General features: G+C 39.3%; 1 protein-coding gene across 1 annotated transcript; it reads right to left on the bottom strand.

Annotated features, from left to right (window-relative positions):
• Positions 1–1,017: 1,017 nt before the first annotated feature.
• SLC25A31 (solute carrier family 25 member 31) lies at positions 1,018–19,898 on the bottom strand. Its single transcript, XM_020781548.3, has 6 exons — positions 19,547–19,898; positions 14,734–14,861; positions 9,185–9,302; positions 5,985–6,139; positions 4,419–4,544; positions 1,018–1,472 (listed from the first exon to the last, which is right to left on the bottom strand). Exons 1-6 carry the CDS (start codon positions 19,761–19,763, stop codon positions 1,272–1,274), a joined length of 945 nt encoding a protein of 314 aa, XP_020637207.1. The 5' UTR covers positions 19,764–19,898; the 3' UTR covers positions 1,018–1,271.
• Between the last annotated feature and the right edge of the window lie 357 nt (positions 19,899–20,255).

Raw genomic sequence — 20,255 nt, 5'->3', positions numbered from 1 at the left:
TAATATGTTTTTATACACTGTTGGGCTTTTAACCCCTTTTTTCTCTTTTATTTAGACTGCTAAGTACTGTGGAAAATTCAAAAGCTTGTATGTTTTCTGAATTTATAGTTGATCCTACTAAACATATTGGCTACTTGCGAACCCTTGTTTTATTGTTTTGGATCAAAGCACCCTTATTGTTTTATGAAAGGGCAGAAAACATTTTTTTAAAAGATTGCAACTACACTGGCAATGGCTTGACTGATAGCCCATTTTATGCTTCTATTTGAATTAAGTGATCACACAGAGACTGTGGATTGTTTTGATGCCGGCATCCAGTGTCCCCTCAGTCTGATATGGTTTGATCTGCACCATAGCCCACAGCCCCCCTTCCTTTGAATCCACCCCCTGCTGATCCCTGACTCCTTTTACAGTTCATTGTTCAACCATGAGTCAACTACCTGAACCCATCAGGACAGACTCAGGTTGTCAGCAGAGTCTTGTCTGCAGTACTGCAGTTTCACCACAGTGCCACTACAATAAAAATGTAAGTTCACTGGCTGCCAGTTCACAGAGGTTTAGTTTCAGGCTGCTTCAGGCCTTTTGAATTCTGAAAGGCTGGGATTTCTAAGGACTGCCTACTACACAGATCCACTCATCAATTAAGATTTTCTTTGGACACCTTCCTCCTGGGGACCCTGAGAGAGTGCCCACCCCCATAAATAAATAAATAAATAAAAATAAATAAATAAATAAATAAATATTTATTTATTAAATTGCTAGCCTTAACAGAGTTATTTTGCCTTCTTTCATATCCTGAACATAGAAAAAATGAAAATTCTAGAACCAGGGTGACAACCTTTGGTACTCCAGATGTTTTAGACTTCAGGAAACCTGGATTCAGCTTGTTCATAAATGGATTACAGCAGAAGGTTTTCACCAGGCTATTAATGGTGCCTCTATCCTAGCTGCCCACCTTTCACATAAAATAGCAGCAATCTTGGTTTTACATGATAGTGAAAATGAAAGACACAGGAAGAGACTATAATGTGAACCCTGGTATTTGAAAACAATGAGGAAGAAATGAAACAAGTAAACAAAACTCTTTATGAAAGGAAACAAATCATGCTTTAACTGCTTTAAAATCAGTAGATTAAATACAGAATTAGCAGATCTATGCAAAATTGTTGACTGTTGCTACAGCTCAGTACAATAATGAATAACTATTTTCAAAATGGCAAAAATTCTGTCTCTGTGCACGATGCAGATCAAGTCAGTTCTTTATAAGCGCTTTAGTCAGAAGATTTGCCTAATGAAGGATCAATATTAAGAAATGCCTTAATTTTGTCATATAGGACCAGGACCAAAGCACCTCCTGTCCCACGAAGAACGTTTGAGAAGGCTCCCCGAAAGAAAGCATTTGTTCCTTCCTGGCTGTATATTTTGACAAAGCAGTCAATAGTTCCTTTGTACTGACGTTCAACTTCTCCACTCTGTATTGGAAAGAATTTAGACACATTTGGTGTAATGTATATATATAAAAAGTGGTGCTTATTCTACAATATTAGATTTTTTTAATATAACAAGTCAGGGAAATGCTTATCTCTAATTTTGCCTCTGTTTGGTATAAGAACCCTAATGAGAAAATATTACCCTGACTTAGCTCTCTGCTGCTAAATTTAGCAAGTCAATGATCTTCTTGTGATGTTTCTCTTAAGCTTCAGAATTAAATGAGGTCACTTCTTTCCTCAGGGCATTCTGAAGCAAGCTGGTCTTGGAAGCAAGCATGTCTGCAGCATGCTTTTGGAGCATTGTTCTTCAGTGAGTTTTTACTAAAGTTCACACAAGGGAAAGGAAGGAGTGTTCATCATATTCATGCCAGTGTACAAAAATCTTCAGATTTTTCAAAGGTTTGGTTTCCTTGCATCTGGAGATTTCAAGTGTCATATTGAGGAATACCAGATTCAGTAAATGAAAAGCTGAGTTTTTTAATAAAAAATCTAAATATTTCTTAACCTTTAAAATGTTTTAAACATATGAGCACGTGAAAACGTGTAATGAAAATTAGATACCATAGGTCTTCACATTTTAAACATTTACTACCTCCTCCCAAACAGACACATTTCTTTAGAATGTTCATGTTACATAAAGCAGTGGTCACCAACCTTGGGCCTCCAGGTGTTCTTGGACTACAATTCCCAGAAGCCTTCACCATCACCTCTGCTGGCCAAGATTTCTGGGAGTTGAAGTCCAAGAACATCTGGAGGCCCAAGGTTGGGGACCACTGACAATACAGTATAAGATTATGTATATATTTTCAGGAGGGGCGTTTTGAAAAATAAAAGCATGAGTACTGTACCAGTTATTCTGTTTTTGTGTTCACATGACTGTCAAGCCCAATCAGTCTTACTTATCTAAGGAAGAAGAGCCCATGCTGTATGAGGTGAGTACACTAACCCTATCCCCCTTGTTGCATTCAACATCCGAGAGTGATAGCCTGAACAGGGGGACATGGCTGAATCTGGGTAATCCCTACCTCTGCACAAACCAAAACCCTGTTTTTGCATGTTCTTTTTGTTTTCTGATTCACACAGAAACTCCCCTTCTTCAGAATTTTTCTTTTGTGTGTTTCACAATGGGGGGGGGGGAGCAATTGCTGTGCTTTTTTCAGTGCTTTTGGTCTCTACATGCTAGAGAAGGACAGAATAGAGCTACAGAAAACCTAGGGTTAAATCCAGTTAATTGCAACTAGAGTGGACCCACTGAATCAATGGATAAATGTTGCCATTAGATCTATTAATTCAGCAGGCCTGCTCTCATGGGAATAACAACTGGCTTTAGCACTTAAAAACTGACAGAAACAACTGGATAGATTCCAGTTTCAATCCCTAGTATTTCTGGCGGGGTGAGGAGAGGATGCTCTGTTTCTCTAACCCTAAATTCATTTATATATTCTAACATACTGTATACAGAAATGGTAGTTGCATATCCAGCTAGGCTTTTTCTCACACATATTGCCAGGGCTTTTTTTTCCTATACACCAAATACGGAGCTCCAAGAGAATATGCATACAATTCAAAATCCAAGAGATGGAAAGATTTATTCTCGAGGGCTTTCACGGCTGGGATCTGATGGTTGTTGTGGGTTTTTTGGGCTCATGGACAGAGTTCCTCTGAAGATGCTGGTCACAGAGACTGGCAAAACGTCAGAAAGAACAACCTTCAGAACACGGCCAAAGAGCCTGAAAAACCCACAACAACCATCAGATGGAAAAATTATTTTAATAGATGCAAAAAGGTGGCCAACAGCAATGTGAAAAGTAAAAATGACCCATTTAGGCCTCTTTAGAATCCCCAAGCCTCACCAAGGGGAGCCTTTTTCCCCTCTCCACATCTGCCAAACCCAACTGCAAATCTCTACAGAGTCTTTGAGGCAACTTTTTCTACAACATATGGACACTTTATATTCTTACATATTGTTGGTGCCTTCCTCTTCTTATTTATTTATTTTATTTATTTTATTTATTTATTGGACTTATATACCGCCCCATAGCGCTACAAGCACTCTCCGGGCGGTTTACAATTTTAATTATAAAGGCTACACATTGTCCCCCCAGCAAGCTGGGTACTTAGGTCCTTTCCCCCCTAAAATCCCCTCATTCCACATACATTCAGGGTGGTGTGTACTAACATTGTTTTTTTAAAAAATACCACTGAATGTGTTATAAAGGCTTAAAGCATGTGTGCACAGACACAAAATTAAAATGTGCATGTGTGTTGCAGTGGCTCGTATGCTCACAAACCTCTATTCAGCCCTCCTACCAAAAAACTGCAGTGGATATATTCATCCAATAGGACTAGAAGGGACTCCTGCCTGAAACTCTGAAGAGCTGTTAACAGACAGTGTAAATAATTTTGATGTGCGTGTACCAATAGTATGACTCTATAGTATGACTCTGTGAAAGCAATTTCCTATAACCCTAACACTGTATTTTCAGGCCAAGTCCTACCCTGTTTCCCCTAAAATAAGACCTAATCTGAAAATAAGCCCTAGTATGATTTTTCAGGATGCTTGTAATATAAGTCCTACTCCAAAAATAAGCCCTAGTTAAGTGAAACCCTGCCCTCCACCATTGTGCAGCAACCAGAAGATGATGACATGACTGCATTTGAATAAATGTAGATGGTTGTACATGAGAAAAATAAAACACCCCTGAAAAATAAGCCCTAATGTGTTTTGGAGCAAAAATTAATATAAGAGCCTGTCTTATTTTCAGGGAAACAGAGTATGTATACTATAACAATGTGAAATCATGTGTTTTGGGGGAAAGTACAAGAAGGAGAGAGTTATAATGCAAAAAGCAGAACCAAAGCATAAGAAGGGGCAATATATATTAGTGGCGACATATATACAATGCAACACTTGTTCAATAGGTTCACCTGCATCATCATGCGTCTTCTGACAGTATCAAAAGGATAAGATAGTATCCCAGAAAATACAGTCACAGCTTGGGCAATTGCAAAGGCGACAATAAATGGTGTTTCTTTTGGATTTGGCAGCATTCCCTAAGAAAGGAAAAACATAAATAAGAAATCTTCAGCTTGAGCAGGAAATATAAACATAAAACAGATAAGGTAAAGTGATCATATTCCTCCAACATTTCCTGTATCCTTTGTATATTGAAGAATAGATTGCTTAACATTTTTAATATAATTTAAAGATTCACTCTTTCATTTTATGTATTAAAGATGCTGAACAAGGCTAGCAAAATAATCTATAAGATGAAAAGAGTAAACACGTGTCTGTCATGCCACATTTCCAATATCATGAAACATATGTTCTTGAAATTTGGCATGCAAACAACAGGGAACTTGCAGGGTGGGGTTCCCTAGAATTATTTAAATCCCCAGGCACAGTGGATATAATTGGTCATTTCTGCTGGTGTAAATGCAATGGCATTTTGATCCAATTATTTGATCCAATATGTCTGTTCTGGCTGACATTAGCAATAAGATACTCACCAAAGGAATTTACTTTTGGAAAAAAAACTTACACAGGCCTCCTCTGTGAGTCATTTATATTCATGGCCTAACTAATACCAAGTGCATCCTCATCTCCAATAAAGATGCTAAGATGCTGACAGTAATGGCTGCTACATATAATTCTATGGTGGCAATGCAGTAGGACCCCGTATTTGCTGGGGATTGGCTCCAAGTCCCATCATGGATACTGAAAACCATGAATAATAGTGATTGCCCTATATATGGCATTGTGAAATGGGGAGGAACAGGAAAAAATAATTTCATATGCATTACCAGCACTGGCCACTAGAGGGGGCAGTTACCATGCAGTGTGATCTTCATTAACAAGTCTTCATAGCATTTCTGGCTCCCTCTAGTGGCCAGTTCTGGTAATACATGTGAAAATGGTTTTTTTCTGGATTTTTTTGTTTAATGTTTTTAATATTTTCAGATCACGGATAAGTGAAACTGCAGATACTGATCCCGTGAATACGGGAGTCCTACTGTACATGTCTATAAACAATGTATGCATGAATCTGCTTCCTCACCTGAAGTCAACCAAGTTAGTCACTATGCCCAAAAAAGCTTCAGATCACATCACCTGACTAGTACAGTACATTTATTTGTCATTCCCTAGCCTGTCTCCCAAAGCTGTTTCTGACTGCAATTGCTACTAAGACCAAGCAAGTTTAGGGATTAGGAATAATGGGAGCTGTCCTAACAACTGCAGGGGGCTGGGTTGGGGAACACTGAATTGGGGCAATAAGTATATAGAAACAGCTAACAAGTAGCACCATCAAACACAGAACAACTATGAGTGTGTCTTAAACTCTTTAAGTCTCCATTCCCAATTTATCAAACAAAATTAATAATGACACAGCAAACAAGGCTAGTCTAACAAAAGATGAATAAATGCATAATAGAAAGTTGCATATAAACTATCAATTTTTGATTGCAAGTTGTTGCTTTGATCAGAAAACTTACTTTTATGGTATCATAACATCCAAAATAGGATGCCCTGTATACAATGATCCCTTGTACTGAAACTCCAAATCCTTGGTATAAGCCAGTAATTCCATCTTTTTTTGCAATTTTAGCAATGCAGTCACCAAGGCCCGAGAACTGTCGCTCTGAAGGACCTGACCAAAAAAACAGGGGGGGAGGGGAATGAAGTTTGGTAAATAGATCACAGATTTAGAAATAATGAAAAGAGCTAAAGTGAGGAGGTGTAGATAAGCAATAGCTTTAACCCTTTTTTATCATGAGAGACATAATTTGCTATTTACTGAAAGATATAGAAAAAGCTAATTATTTGTATGTATCCCCTTTTCAGAAATCAGAGCTACAATTTTAAGGAAACTTCCCCTATACATTGCAAAATTTGATCTGAAAAATATATATGATAACTTCAGTTGAAAGTAGTTTTAGTTCAACAGTATGTCTTTCAATCTCTTCCAGTGAACAGACAAATCTGGGACTGAGAACCACCACTCAGGCATTCATTACATCTATATAAAGAAATACAATAACTGGAACTACCCATGACTCAGGGTACCATACAGTATCCATGTTGGCTAAATCATGGGCCATATGAAGCTCACCCATTTTTTCCATACAATTCCCCAACATGGACCCCACAATCTAATTTACCCATTTTTTTTTCTAACCATGAAGAGAGACAATTGTTGGTCCTGGACACCTCAAGGAGCAGCAATTCTTCTTTAAAATCAGATACAGACTCCACACATGCACCGTTTGTCTGGCCCCTTAACAGCACCTTTATAGGACAAGAGGAATTCTGACAACAAATGAGATCTTTAACAAAATGTTGCAATGCTTCCTTCCCAGCCCCTAAACAAGAGTGGTCTGTTCTGTATTCATGTAAGCTGAAAAAGGAGCTCTGATGACCTGTTCAAGTCTTGTGATGAGGAGTGGTGGTGTTTGGGAGGCATGGGCTAAGGAAAAAGAATACATTCTTTTCTTTCCTCCAGTGCCCTTCTCTCTGATTTAAAAGATCTGATAGTAGGTGATCAAATAGAGGTCTGTCCGAGACCTTGGTAAGATCAAGCTAAAAAGAACAAGCAACGTATTTGGAACCTTTCTGTGTAAGAGCTGCAGATTTTGGGGAATAAACTTCTGAGATCCACTTGCCAGTTATGGATGGGACCAAATGCAAAATGTAGGCAGGCAAGATCATTCTATATTCTCCATCTTTACCTCTTCCATATACATATATTCACATTTACATACACACAGAATGATCAATTTTCCCTTCTGGTCTCAGATCATGCAGTTTGGTAACAGAGACATCAAATCGGAAGCATCTCACATCCTAAGATTTAAAGGTCAAATGTTGAAACTAGGGGGTTGGCCCTGTGATAAAGCTGGCAAAGATTGGGATTAAGGAGTGCTTGGTTAGATTGCTGCTGGCACAAAGGCTTGGACAATAAGACTCGTGAGTTGTGATACCAGGGCTCTATTCTGTGTCTTGCTCTAGGGAGTATGATGTGCCTGACATTTGTGCACCAGAAAATAGAGAGCAAGAGGAGGGAACTGGAGAGAGAGCACATGATTATACATTGTTGGGCCCAACATACCATTTGTAGCAACACAGATCAGTGAACCACTGGGGCAATAAAGCCATTTGATTTACAGAAGTCAACATTTGTCTGCCTCTGACTCTTCTTGCCCCGAGATGTCTCCTGATGGGCATGAACCATTTGTTCAGTAGTTTGTAATGGTTTATTATTCAGATGCACAGGTGCCCCGCAGGTATCCCAGCTTCCCTCCCCCGCCTCCTCCAGTGGATACCCACTCAGAGGCAGAGCAGGGGAGCCTATGGATGCCCACCAGAGGAAGCAGGGCACACCCACAGAACACCTCTATGTCCAAAGAATGAGCCATTACAAACTGCAGAAACCAGCAGTTCATTCCCATCTCTAGGCCACTGGAGCATAGCAATACCCTGAGATTCCATCCAGTGCTGATTAGTGATTATGCTGGTGATTTCTTGACAGCAGCCTCAGAGTGCTCTGAGTTTCAGCTGGCAAATGTAAATAAAATATGTTGATGGAAAACTGTCATCTGCTGAATTGATTGGTAAATGATATTTTTTAAAAACCAGGGTAAACCACTACCTAGTCCACCCTGCCACAACCATAGACAATACTGGAATAGATGGAGAAATGTTTTGATCTTGTATAAGCCATTCTTATGTCCCCATGGGGTTCATGTTTGGGACTAGATCTGAACTGATTATTATAGAGCTATAAGGATAGTGTGAGGATGAAAAGTCAGAAGCAGAAATTGTGTTTTTTTCCCTTTCTTCCTACGGAAACATCCCTTTTTATTGTGAGGTAATTTTTGTAACCTCATAGTGCACATCCACCCCACAACGTTAAACCAAACCAGAATACTTACTACAAATTATAAGCAGTAGTTCATGTGTCCATTAGATCATCTGAAATGTTTTAACAAAGATTGGGAGTCTTCTCAGTTAGCTCAAGTTCCTCTTATTTTTGAGTGGCCCCATTTTCATTTCCAAACTCGTGGTACCCAAGTGTAAGAGTTATGTGGAACTTCCAATTGAGAGCAATTTGCTTCAGACTATCTCATGCTGGGAAGCTACAAATGGTGAATGCCATGCTTGTAGACTTTGTAGCTTGTTGGCTACTGTAGGCAGGAGGATGTTGGACAGATGTAACTTAAGTCCAATTCAAGACTATTCTAACGTTAGGGATGAGATGGTTGGACAGTGTCATTGGGGCAACCAACATGAATTTGAGGCAACTCCGGGAAGCGGTGGAGGATGGGGGGGCCTGGCGTGCTCTGGTCCATGGGGTCACGAAGAGTTGGACATGACTAAACGACTAAACACACACACACACACACACAATGTTAGGAGCACCCCCTCTCAGCTCCAAAATAGACTTTGCCCTTTCTACACATCACAGTGGCTGAAATCCTGTTGCTTAGCATAGGAAATTGCAACTAAAGTAGTACTACTGAGTTAATGGAGCAGAGGAATGGATTAATCAAATATCCACTGATTCAATGGGCCTAAAGTAGTTGTGATTTACAACACTAAGCATCAGGATTTCAGTCACAGAGTAGCTTTTGACAAATTAAAAGCAAACTGCCAGGATGAACACAGTCCGAAAAAATTTGTAAAACAATGTCCTTACCTTTTCCAATGTCAGCACCTAATCGAGTTCGTGCAAAATCTAACGGATATACTACACACATTGATGTTGCTCCAGCTGCTCCACCAGAAGCCAGATTTGAAATGAACCACCTCCCAAACTGGAAATGAAAAAAATGTGCTCAGATGTGTGGATTTAAGATTAGAATTTGTTCCTCATACATTTTCATAACTTTGTATAGAGCGACAGCCATACTAAAGTTGCACAAGTCATGTGTAAAACAAGGTTTAGGTTTGTACTTTCCAATGCAAATTCTTTGCAGAGATTTGAATACAGTACTTAGTGAAACTGCACTTTTAAGGAAGAGGGTTTTATTTGTGTGTGTTTCTTTTGCTTTACATTTTTTTGGAAATTTCATATTTGGCATTTAGTTTCATATTCAAACTTGAATATGTCTTCAGTGCAAATAAAATGTAGCTAATCCAAGCTATGATTTATATTCTACAAAGCAATGTGCAACAAATATTACCCCACTGTGGCGTCAATACACTTTATGTTAGTAAAAATTAAATCCAACTGAAATGAGATCTGAACTCATTGCAACATATTTATTTTATTGGTTTCAGTGGGACATATTGCACAGCCATCTTGAACTGGATGTGACTCTGGAAATAAAAATGCATTTTGTTAAATTACCGTATTTGGAGATTTTTATTGCAACTATTCATAGCATATTAGTTCTAGAAAAAGTTCTGACATGATATAAAAGAAACAAAAAGATATTTACATCCTGCCTCATTTCTAAAGCAGAATCTTTCAAACTGTATTTTACGTTTTTCTAGAGCAAGATGGATTCAAAAGGCTCATATATTAATTCATTCAAAATTGGCAGAAATGAGCAGGCAGTGCAAGGTATTCAAACCAAAAGGAGAGAATTTGGCAGTGCCTGAACAAAGCATTCAACACGAAACACCACTATTTTAGAAATTAAGTTTCTGACAATGCACTAAGCATTAGAAAACTGGTCTCAAAAGTGGGGCCCCAGATAATATTGAACTACACTTTCCAGAATTCTTGACCACTGGCTTTGCCAGAAAGGCTTTTTGGAACTGAAATCAAAGAACATCTGATGTCCATGTTTGCGAATACCAGCATTAGAAGAAAAAAAAAATAAAGCTGGAGATTTTAGGGAAAGAGGCTCTTAAAATTCCATGGATGAATTAAAATATATATATTATATAGCAATAAAATGTCCTAATGTATAGCTACTGTACAATGTATGGATCAGAAAATATCATGCTTTCTGTGTTGTTGATGTGCTCCCTCTTCTGAAACAGCAGAAAGTCAGGGCTGACCAACACATAAGCATATATTATTTTATCTCATTACTAAGAATTAATTTATACATTCATATTTCTCCACAATAAAGACTCCTATCTAAATGATCATGTGGCGAAGGAATTGTAGGAACCAGAAATACATAGTTAGCATGTTCATAATTGCCTCAGAACCTCAATATACTCCATTACAAGTAGTGACAATTCAGTTGGATTCTACAATCACAGATATCACTGCAGATGACTGTTTTAAAAAAGTGGACAGGTTATGGCATCCCAAACGTTGGACTGCAACCCTTTTCATCCCAACATAATTAGGGCTGGAAGGCCACAATTGCCTTTCCCTGTTTTTTTAAATCACAATCCAAAATAAATTGAATTTTCATAATTGAAAAAATATTAAGATAGGAGTGATGGCTTTTTTGGGCATAAATGTTATCACAGTATGTTGTACTCACTGAGTGATGAATAGTATCAATACGGATCACAAAGGCAACCTTTTCAAGTTTATTTCCCATTGAAGGCTATTTATAATGACTTTTAAAAATATGTTCATATACCATTTACAGACTGAAAAGGCAGAATTGGGGAAGCATTAATCAGTGCCATGAGTACTATAAGCAGACAACCATTTCCAAATTACTTCATGCCTGTGCATCCCACAGGACATGTCAAACAGGTTTGGCAAGCTCATCAAATAGATGGTGAAGTTGAATTGCTCCAGTTAGAAGGAGAAATCATCGTGGCTTAATGCACCAGGCTACCATGACTACCTAATTTCCTGGCTTAATTCAGGGAGGAAATCAATCTCTACAAGCACTGTGATATTGCTCTTTAAGCATAACATTGTATGTAATCAGCATTTACAGTTGCCAGGTCTGCAGCATTCAAAACTGGAGACTAGGGAGTAGGACGTTATGATGTGAATGAGGTGGGTGGGGCAAACAAAGGCCAGAATTGCTCCTGGGCCAGCTGTTTGTGGGAACTGGCATGAGAAGAAACCATGAATGCACACAGAATTCAAGTAATACCTGGCTAACCAGTTAATACAGCAAGTTAGAACTGTGGGAGAGGGGGGAAAGCTCTCATACAGGTATTTAAATGAACCTAAGCAAGTGCAGTGATCCCAGTCATTCTTGCTCACACTTGCATCCTGCACATCATTAACTAAAGCATAAATGGCACGTGAGGAGTTTTTGAGGCCCTATATTACCACTGGGGCTGGTGGAAAGCTCACTGTCAGGTCAATGGGTGGTTCTCTTTAGTCCCTGTGTTACAGCTTACCAGGGCATGTGGATTAAGGCGGCTCACAGGCTGTGACAGCAGCATTCCTCTTACTTGCCCTACATCAAATTGCATTCTGGGCCCGACTGCATATTTCTAAGAAGCTTGCCAAGTAAGCAGCTTCTCATCCCCTGGGATTTCAAGGTCAAAACTTGAGACTAGAGGAATTTATGGGGAAGGGCACTTGTGTAGAATTGCCAAAAGCATACAGCATATCACAGAAGTGAATACACCCCCTCACATTTCATAAATATTTTAGTATATCTTTTCATGTGACAACACTAAAGAAATGACCCTTGGCTACAATGTAAAGCAGTAAATATACAGCTTGTATATTCACTGTGTAAATGTGCTGTCCCCTCAAAATAACGCAACACACAGCCATTCATGTCTAAACCACTGGCAACAAAAGTGAGTACAGTACACCCCTAAGTGACAATGTCCAAATTGGGCACAAAGTGTCCATATTTTTGTGTGGTCACCATTATTTTCCAGCACTGCCATAACCCTTTTGGGCACAGAGGTCACCAGAGCTTCACAGGTTGCCACTGGAGTCCTCTTCCACTCCTCCATGATGACATCACAGAGCTGGTGGATGTGAGACCTTGCACACTTCCACCTTCCATTTCAGGATGCCCCACAGATTCTGAATAGGGTTTAAGTCTGGAGACATGCTTGGCCAGTCCATCACCTTTACCCTCAGCTTCTTTAGCAAGGCAGTGATCATTTTGGAGGTGCATTTATAATGTTGGAATACTGCCCTGTGGCCCAGTCTCTGAAGGGAGGGGAGCATGCTCTGCTTCAGTATGTCACAGTAAATGTTGGCATTCATGGTTCCCTCAATGAACTGTAGCTCCCCGGTGCCGGCAGCACTCATGCAGCCCCAGAACATGACACTCCCACTACCATGCTTGATTATAGGCACGACACACTTTGTACTCCTCAGCCGGTTGCTGCCACACATGCTTGACACCATCTGAACCAAATAAGTTTATCTTGGTCTCATCAGACCACAGGACATGGTTCCAGAAATCCATGTCGTTAGTCTGCTTGTCTGCAGCAAACCGTATGCAGGCTTTCTTGTGCATCATCTTTAGAAAAGGCTTCCTTCTGGGATGACAGCCCTGGAGACCAATTTGATGCAGTGTGCAGTGTATGGTCTGAACACTGACAGGCTGACCCCCACCCCACCCCTTCAACCTCTGCAGCAATACTGACAGCACTCATACGACTATTTTCCAAAGCCAACCCTTGGATATGACGCCGAGCATGGGCACTCAACTTATTTGGTAAACAACGGAGAGGCCTGATATGAGTGGAACCTGCCCTGTTAAACCACTGCCTGGTCTTGGCCACTGTGCTGCAGCTCAATTTCAGGGTTTTGGAAATCTTCTTATAGCCTAGGCCATCTTTATGTAGAGCAACAATTTGTTTTTTCAGATCCTCAGATAGTTCATTACCATGAGGTGCCATGTAGAGCTTCCAGTGACCAGTGTGAGAGAGTGAGAGCAATAATACCTGCTCCCCCTTCACACCTGAGACTTGTGACACTAGCGGGTCTCATGACACCAGGGGGGGAAAACGGCTACTTAGGCCCAATTCGGACATTGTCACTTAGAGGTGTACTCACTTTTGTTGCCAGCGGTTTAGACCTTAATAGCTGTGTGTTGCGTTATTTTGAGGGGGCAGTGCACATTTACAGTACAGTATACTGTTATACAAGCTGTATACTCACTGCTTTACATTGTACCCAGGTGTCATTTCTTCAGTGTTATCACATGAAAAGATACACTGAAATATTTATGAAATGTGAGTGGGAGTACTCACTTCTATGATTTATTGTATCTTCATGAGTGAGTGCACAAGAAAGTAAGAAATATTGCGAACTACATTACACCCTCTTACAGAAACACTATGAGCATAAGATATATACAAACATGTTTGTGTTAAGCCAGTTGGGTGTGGAAGTAACTGAGCATCTAGATATTAAAGCTACTTGCATACAATAAAATCATATTTCCTCTACCTCCAGGAACATCGGCCCTGAGATTGCCTCTCTGCCAGACTTGGAAGAATCATAGCAATGCCCTGCTACTTCAGACGGCACCTTGAGAGCTGGCAACTCTAGTCCCTACTCTTCTTACTCCTGGCTTTTCAGTGCATACAGGCATCTTTCCACCTAGCCTATGAGCTCCATCACCAGCTGGGAATAGGTGGGGACAGTGCCCAGGCTTTAAAGCCACAAATCCAAATTTCTCCTCCTTCTGTGCTGTTCATCATGAGGTTTTTCTCTTGCCTGCAGATCCCCAGAAGGACATCCCTCACAACTTGATATGCATGAACGTTATGGAAGTAACTATCAAACCCCTTCACCATTTAACTGTGAATGTGGATGCAGAAACCTATAATCGTAAGCCAATGGTTCATATCCGAACTGTTTGTTTGTTTGTTTATTATATTTATATCCCTCCCATCTAGTCATTGACTACTCTGGGCGGTTAACAGCAAGTAAAATAAAACAATTTAAAATGTATCAGCAATATACAGCAACAAAACTAGGCTTCCATAAATAGAAGCACTGAGATCCAGTGAGATGAGGAGGAAGCAGTTTCTGCGGATTCACTTCTCTTCCTGCTGCTCACTCTTCCATTCTATACAGGCCCCCACAGCCCTCCAAACCATATTTTGGAAGGAGAGGGAAACAAAGGGAAATCAGTGAGACTCCTCTCCCCCTCTGCCCTTCTGATGATGGCATTGTTCTATGACTGGAACACTGCTCAGAGGATGCTCCTGGCAGAGAGCAACTTAGGATGCCAGCCAATATTTCTTCCACATGCTGCCTGCTGAAATTTGTGCCAGTAATAATCTGAAAGAATACCCAGATCTACTCACTTCCACATGACTGAATGAAGCTGAAAGGATTGGGCTGTGTTTTGTGCTTTAGTAAATCAAGTATTACACCACATTTACCTGTTTATCTTTATCCACTCCCGCCATGAAAATCTGCTTGTATTTGTCCTTAAAAGCAAAATTTAGGGCTTGTGTTGGGAAATATCGGATAACATTGGCAAGGTTGCCACGCCAGTAACTGAGAAATCCTAAAGAAACAAAAGATAAATGCAACTAATATGGTTGTTATTATCTCAAAAAGTTTGCACTACATTACATTATTATTGTTGTCATTTCAAGTTTCTCACATAATTTCAAGCAGCTAAAAACCTCATGAAATAGTTTTCCTGCATCAACTGCTGGTCTATTTTCTCATAAATAGTTGCTACTGGAACTGTATATTATTTCTCTTACTGTCCACTTTTACAAGCGCATCAAGGAATCTCATCAGGTAAGAGATACAGTGACAATGCTCATAAACAGCAAACTTCCCTTTATATTACATAGTACACTTTGGGATGCCTATTTTCAGATGCCTCTGTGACTAGTAATTTTAGTTAGACCAATTTTACTATGTCTCTTAGGGCTTTTCCAAAAAGTAGTAGCAGTAATTAAAAGAAATGGCTGAATCCTAAATACTGTAATAAATTCCAGTCTGGAAAACTGCATTATAAAATTTCATCAAGCATAAGTTCATAATATTAGACTCTTTTGCTAGTTATGTTTAGTTTGTTCACCTTCTAAATTTGTTATATATTCCAAATTTGTTCATTGATTATAAGGAGGAAGACAGAATTTAGTATGAGAAATTGGTAAGGAAAGACTGTGCACGTTTCTCCATGCAAAACCAGAAGCATTTGGGAAGACCAGCATTATTTATTCAAATTATTTTGAGGTAGCAAAAAATAAAAAAATAAAAAATCTAATAGTTATTAATATTGTAGAATTAGAAGACAGTGGGAAAAAAAGCAGCAGATTGAAATCTATGTGGTTTTTTTCCTGTTGTACTCATCCAGAATATTGTGTCCATTTCTGGATGCCATACTTGCAAACTGGAAAAGGTTCAGAAGATATTGTTACAAGAGGGTAGATTTTAGCTAAATATTGTAGAAAGTGTCTTGGTTGTAAAAAAATTTAGACAATGGAAACAGCAAGGGAGGAGGGTGGACTCTTTTTCACTGGAGGAGCTGAAGCAGAGATTGCAGAGTACATTGTTAGGCAAGGTCTATGTCTCGATATGCTACATTAAGGAGCAAGTTGGAAGAGATAAGGACCCCTCCAACTCTATGATTCTATCAACTCAAAAGTGCCAAAACTACCATAAATAATCAAACGAAGTTATTATTATAAATGGGACAAAACATGCAACACACTATGTTCCCAAATAAATGTACATTTCTGCTCCTTTCTCCTCCATTAAAAATCACAAAAAAGGAAAAAATGGTATTACATGGCATATGGTATTACATGGCATTATATGGTATTCACAGAAGAAAATACTACACAGTTTGTAACCCTTCAGGCTGGAAGACAGGCAACTAACCTCCACTCCCATATTATTCTTATTATAATTCTCTAATGAAGTACCATGGTTTTACATATCTGTACAAATATTCCAGATTAAAAAAAAAAAACACAACACAAGAACCCTAAAACAAATCCTGGGCCAGCAAACAGATGGTAACAAAGCAACAATGAGGTTGGAAGTATAGGTCATCCATTGTAGAATGCTCGGTAGTATCAACAGAGCCAGAGTAAATGAGAGTAAATGGCAGGAAACAAGAGTGCACAGGTTAACAGGCTGTGATGGGCTCAAGTCTCTAAACCTGCCACAATACAACAGTTCTCAATGGTCTATTGAGGTGACAGAGTGCAGTTTTTAAAGGTTCCACTAGAGGGGGCACTAAGACTTTTTTAGGTCTAGAATCAATCTTGACAAGATTTTGAAGATATTGGAAGCATATATGCAGCAAGTTTTTGGTGTTCATAATCTTTGTAAAGCCTGCAAAAGATCCATTCTTTGATGTAGATCTGCTTATCATAATGTATTATATGTTTTTTTTTAAATGGAACTCATCAGAAAAACAATTCTTTATTTAAATCAAATCCACCCTGAGTCACCAGGATTCATGTCAGGCTGCCCCTTCCCTAAGCTGTAGCTGCAGGCAAAAAAACAACCTAGAAAACAAACAGTACATCTTCCAAGCTTGTTACAACAACTTTTTAGAATCTTCTTTCCAATAGGCCAAGGCTCAATCCTTTTAATAGACAAACCATAATTCTTTTGGGCCCCTTGTGCCAGCTTTTTAGTGCCATACTAAATGAAAACTAGACAGAAATAAGATTATAAGAGAAAAAAAGTTTCAGAGAGGGGGTAAAAGTTAAGGTGATAAGAAGAAAGTCTTATGGGGAGTTACTTGAAAGAGCAGAAAAGTGTGAGGTCACCAGACCTGGATTTAAACTACAGTACATGTACGTTGCAAGATGGGGTTCTGAATATAAAGGGTGCTGCATAAGAAACAGGTGAAGTTGTATTAAAAGAGAGCAGGATATGCTGAAATGCTCAGAAGGAAAGGTCTCACTGCACAGTTATAATAGGTACTGAAAAATACTGTGAACCTGTTGTGAGAAATTGTTACAGAAACAAGAAAAAATGCAAAAAAAAAATTCTGCAAAAGCTTGGTGTAATCTTGGGTAGAATAGGAATCTATTTATTTTTACAAGCTACATTTAGAACTGTGGCAAATGGAACAATGGAGAGAGGAAACTGTGATATTTAAGTGAAAACAAGAACAAGCCATCTGTTTGGAGGCATAGAAAAGCAAGAAAACAACCATCAGGAGATAATCTTTGTTGTCTAATGTATATAATGGGTCGACCAACTTTGATTTCTATAAATATTTCAAAATACAGTATATAAAATTCCAGAAGGGAAGCTGTGTTTGTTCAGTGCGTTAAAGTAAAAGTAGCATACAGTCTTATAGCATGTTATAACTAAGTTATTATTACATATGCTTCTTCTTTTTTTTTGGATGTATTTGCTTCATTAGATGTATAGAAAAAACTTACAGTATAAAAGCTTATCTGGGACATTATTAGTCCGGACCACTGCAGTTCACTTGGGGATTTTAAATCCATAATGGCCCATTAAGTGACTGAAAACATCAAAGGATTCACTCTTGAATGTAAGCACAGCTTCAGAGAAGGCTTGGCTCCACAAAGTTTTGAAAATGTGAGCTGAAATACTTGTGAGGTCTTCCAAGTATAAAGATAATGTGCTTTAAGAAATAGAAGGTATGGGGTGAGGATGAAAGTAAGTGTCCTTTGCTCTTTTACATTATTTGGTATTTGTATTGCCAACGCACAGCATGCAAGCTTGCAGATAACAATTATTACTATAGAAACTGGCTTTAAACAAAAAAAGTAATTTTTATTACATTAGGGGATTTATTTATGCATAGCATAGGGGGAAAGATGGCTAAAACTTATTTTAGAAACCCCTAAACCTGGATACAAGCCTGCTCAGGCTACCAGCTATGTGCTGCTACCATTTCCTAGCTAGGAGGAACAAACTGGAAGTGACCTCAACAAGGAGGAAGGAAAGAAGCCTCATGAGCTAGATTTAGAAAAGGAAATGGGGAGAGGGTCTTTGGGCCCATCTATTTTTCAGTATTCAGGCCTCTGGTTCAGATCACTTGCTGCATGCACTGATGTTTTATTCTTGTGTTCCCTGGTCTGGGAACTCCTAATGGGAGCTCTGCTCTCATTACCCCTCCCACTAGTGACTGGAATCATTCCTATCACAAAAAGAAAAGCTTTAGCTCATTCACATGAAAGTATAGCTCTCTCCCAATTTAATCCAATCCAATAGCTTTCAATTAGTATGACTTTATAAAAAGAAAGTAAAATCATGATTAAGAGTTGGATCAAAAACATTTTCATCATGAAAACTATTTTAAAAGGAAACCAAAATGTTTCAATTTAAGTACTCAAAGCTTTTATGTTCTAAGTGGCCAAGGCACAGTCCATCAAGTAATTTTTCTGAAATATTTTCAAAACATATAATCCTCTACTTCCAAAAGCTCAATTTCACATTTAGGTAGGTAGGTGTGTGTGTGTATTCACTCATGTTTTTACTGTCATTTATTACTGTTGTTTATTAACTCCCAGATGACAACAGGGGCCTAAGTATGTTGATTAACTTCACTCTGATGCATTTAATACTTTTCACAGCAAACAGTATAGGATTGCAGCTTGAACAAGTTTAGGATTGCAGCTTCAACTATGCAGAATCCCAGTCTTTGATGCATAAATCAAATAGGGCAGGCTATATGTTTGTTGGTTGGTGAACTGGTTTGGTTTTTAAGTTTCAAATTATAGGCATTACACATTCTCTAAGGCAGAAGTGGGTGAAATGCAGCCTTCTAAACACGTTCAGACTACAATGCCTAGCATTCCTTGCTACTGACTAAGCTGATGTGGGTTACTAAGAATTGCCATCAAATAATATCTGGGCTACACTTTACCAAGTCTTACGGAAGGTGACATATAACCATAATTTGGTTGGAAATTGAGCTAATACGTATGCAACACAAATTGTGGCCTGGTATGGAAAAGCATATAAGCCTAAAATGAAAGGCCTAGAAGTCGCGGATAGAAGACTGTGATGCAAATGTAATATGAACTACACTACCAGTAAAATAGACATCATTATAGATCTATGTGTGCCTTAATAACACTTACAGCCACCCTCAAAGTTAGGCCATAATCATCATTTTCCACACTGCAAGAGGGGTAGACACAGCGGAGGCTTTTCTCAAACCCCCCCCCTTCCTCTTGTGTCTATGGCAGAGGTAAGATTTAAAGCAGGGGGTTCCTATTGGAGAAGACCTACCTTGCTCTCTAGGGATGCGGACAAAGCAGTCTATCATGCCTTTGTATTGCTGGTCAGCACGGATCTGTTTGGATGAGGCCTGAACCTGCAGCAGTAATTTCACACGCTCAATGGGTGCTACTGCTGTCTTGGAAATGGCTGCTGCCACCCCACCTATCATGAGGTCCTTCCCAAAAGAGACAGGATCAAAAAATTGCTTCCCTTCTGCGGCCTGCATGACGGGGATCGGTGACCAGAGAGCTCTTGGTACAAGTTGAGCTTCCACAAGGCATTAATTACCTGGTGCCAGACAATGGCACTAACTGCCACTACTCATAAAGAGCTAATGGTTCCCCCTCCCCCATTCAGAGGAGCTGCCTTGGTTCTCAAGCCACATGACCCAACTGTGTCCAATCACAGGAGTCTGTTTCAGCATCCCTTCTCAAAGAAAATTCTGGGCTTTCTGGAACACGTTAGTGGTGGTTGCTAGCAGGCTAGAGCTACTGAAGGCCTAGCAATGAGGCAGGGAAGAGTAGTTTAGCACCTGCTTTCCCTTGTACATCACAGAAACACCCAGCAACAGCATTGGGTTCTATAACATTAAAACGATGGCTTCTTCCCTCAGTCCCCACTTGTAAAATAATAAAAGGTTTTTGGTGAACTATGCGTGCTTTAAAAAGACAAAAAATATGGCACAGTGGTTAAACCGCTGTACTGCAGCCAAAACTGT

Source organism: Pogona vitticeps, chromosome 5 (genome assembly GCF_051106095.1).
Source record: "Pogona vitticeps strain Pit_001003342236 chromosome 5, PviZW2.1, whole genome shotgun sequence".
Lineage (NCBI taxonomy): Eukaryota > Metazoa > Chordata > Lepidosauria > Squamata > Agamidae > Pogona > Pogona vitticeps.
The sequence above is the reverse complement of the archived record's forward strand: the minus strand, read 5'-3'. Positions and strand labels throughout refer to the sequence as shown.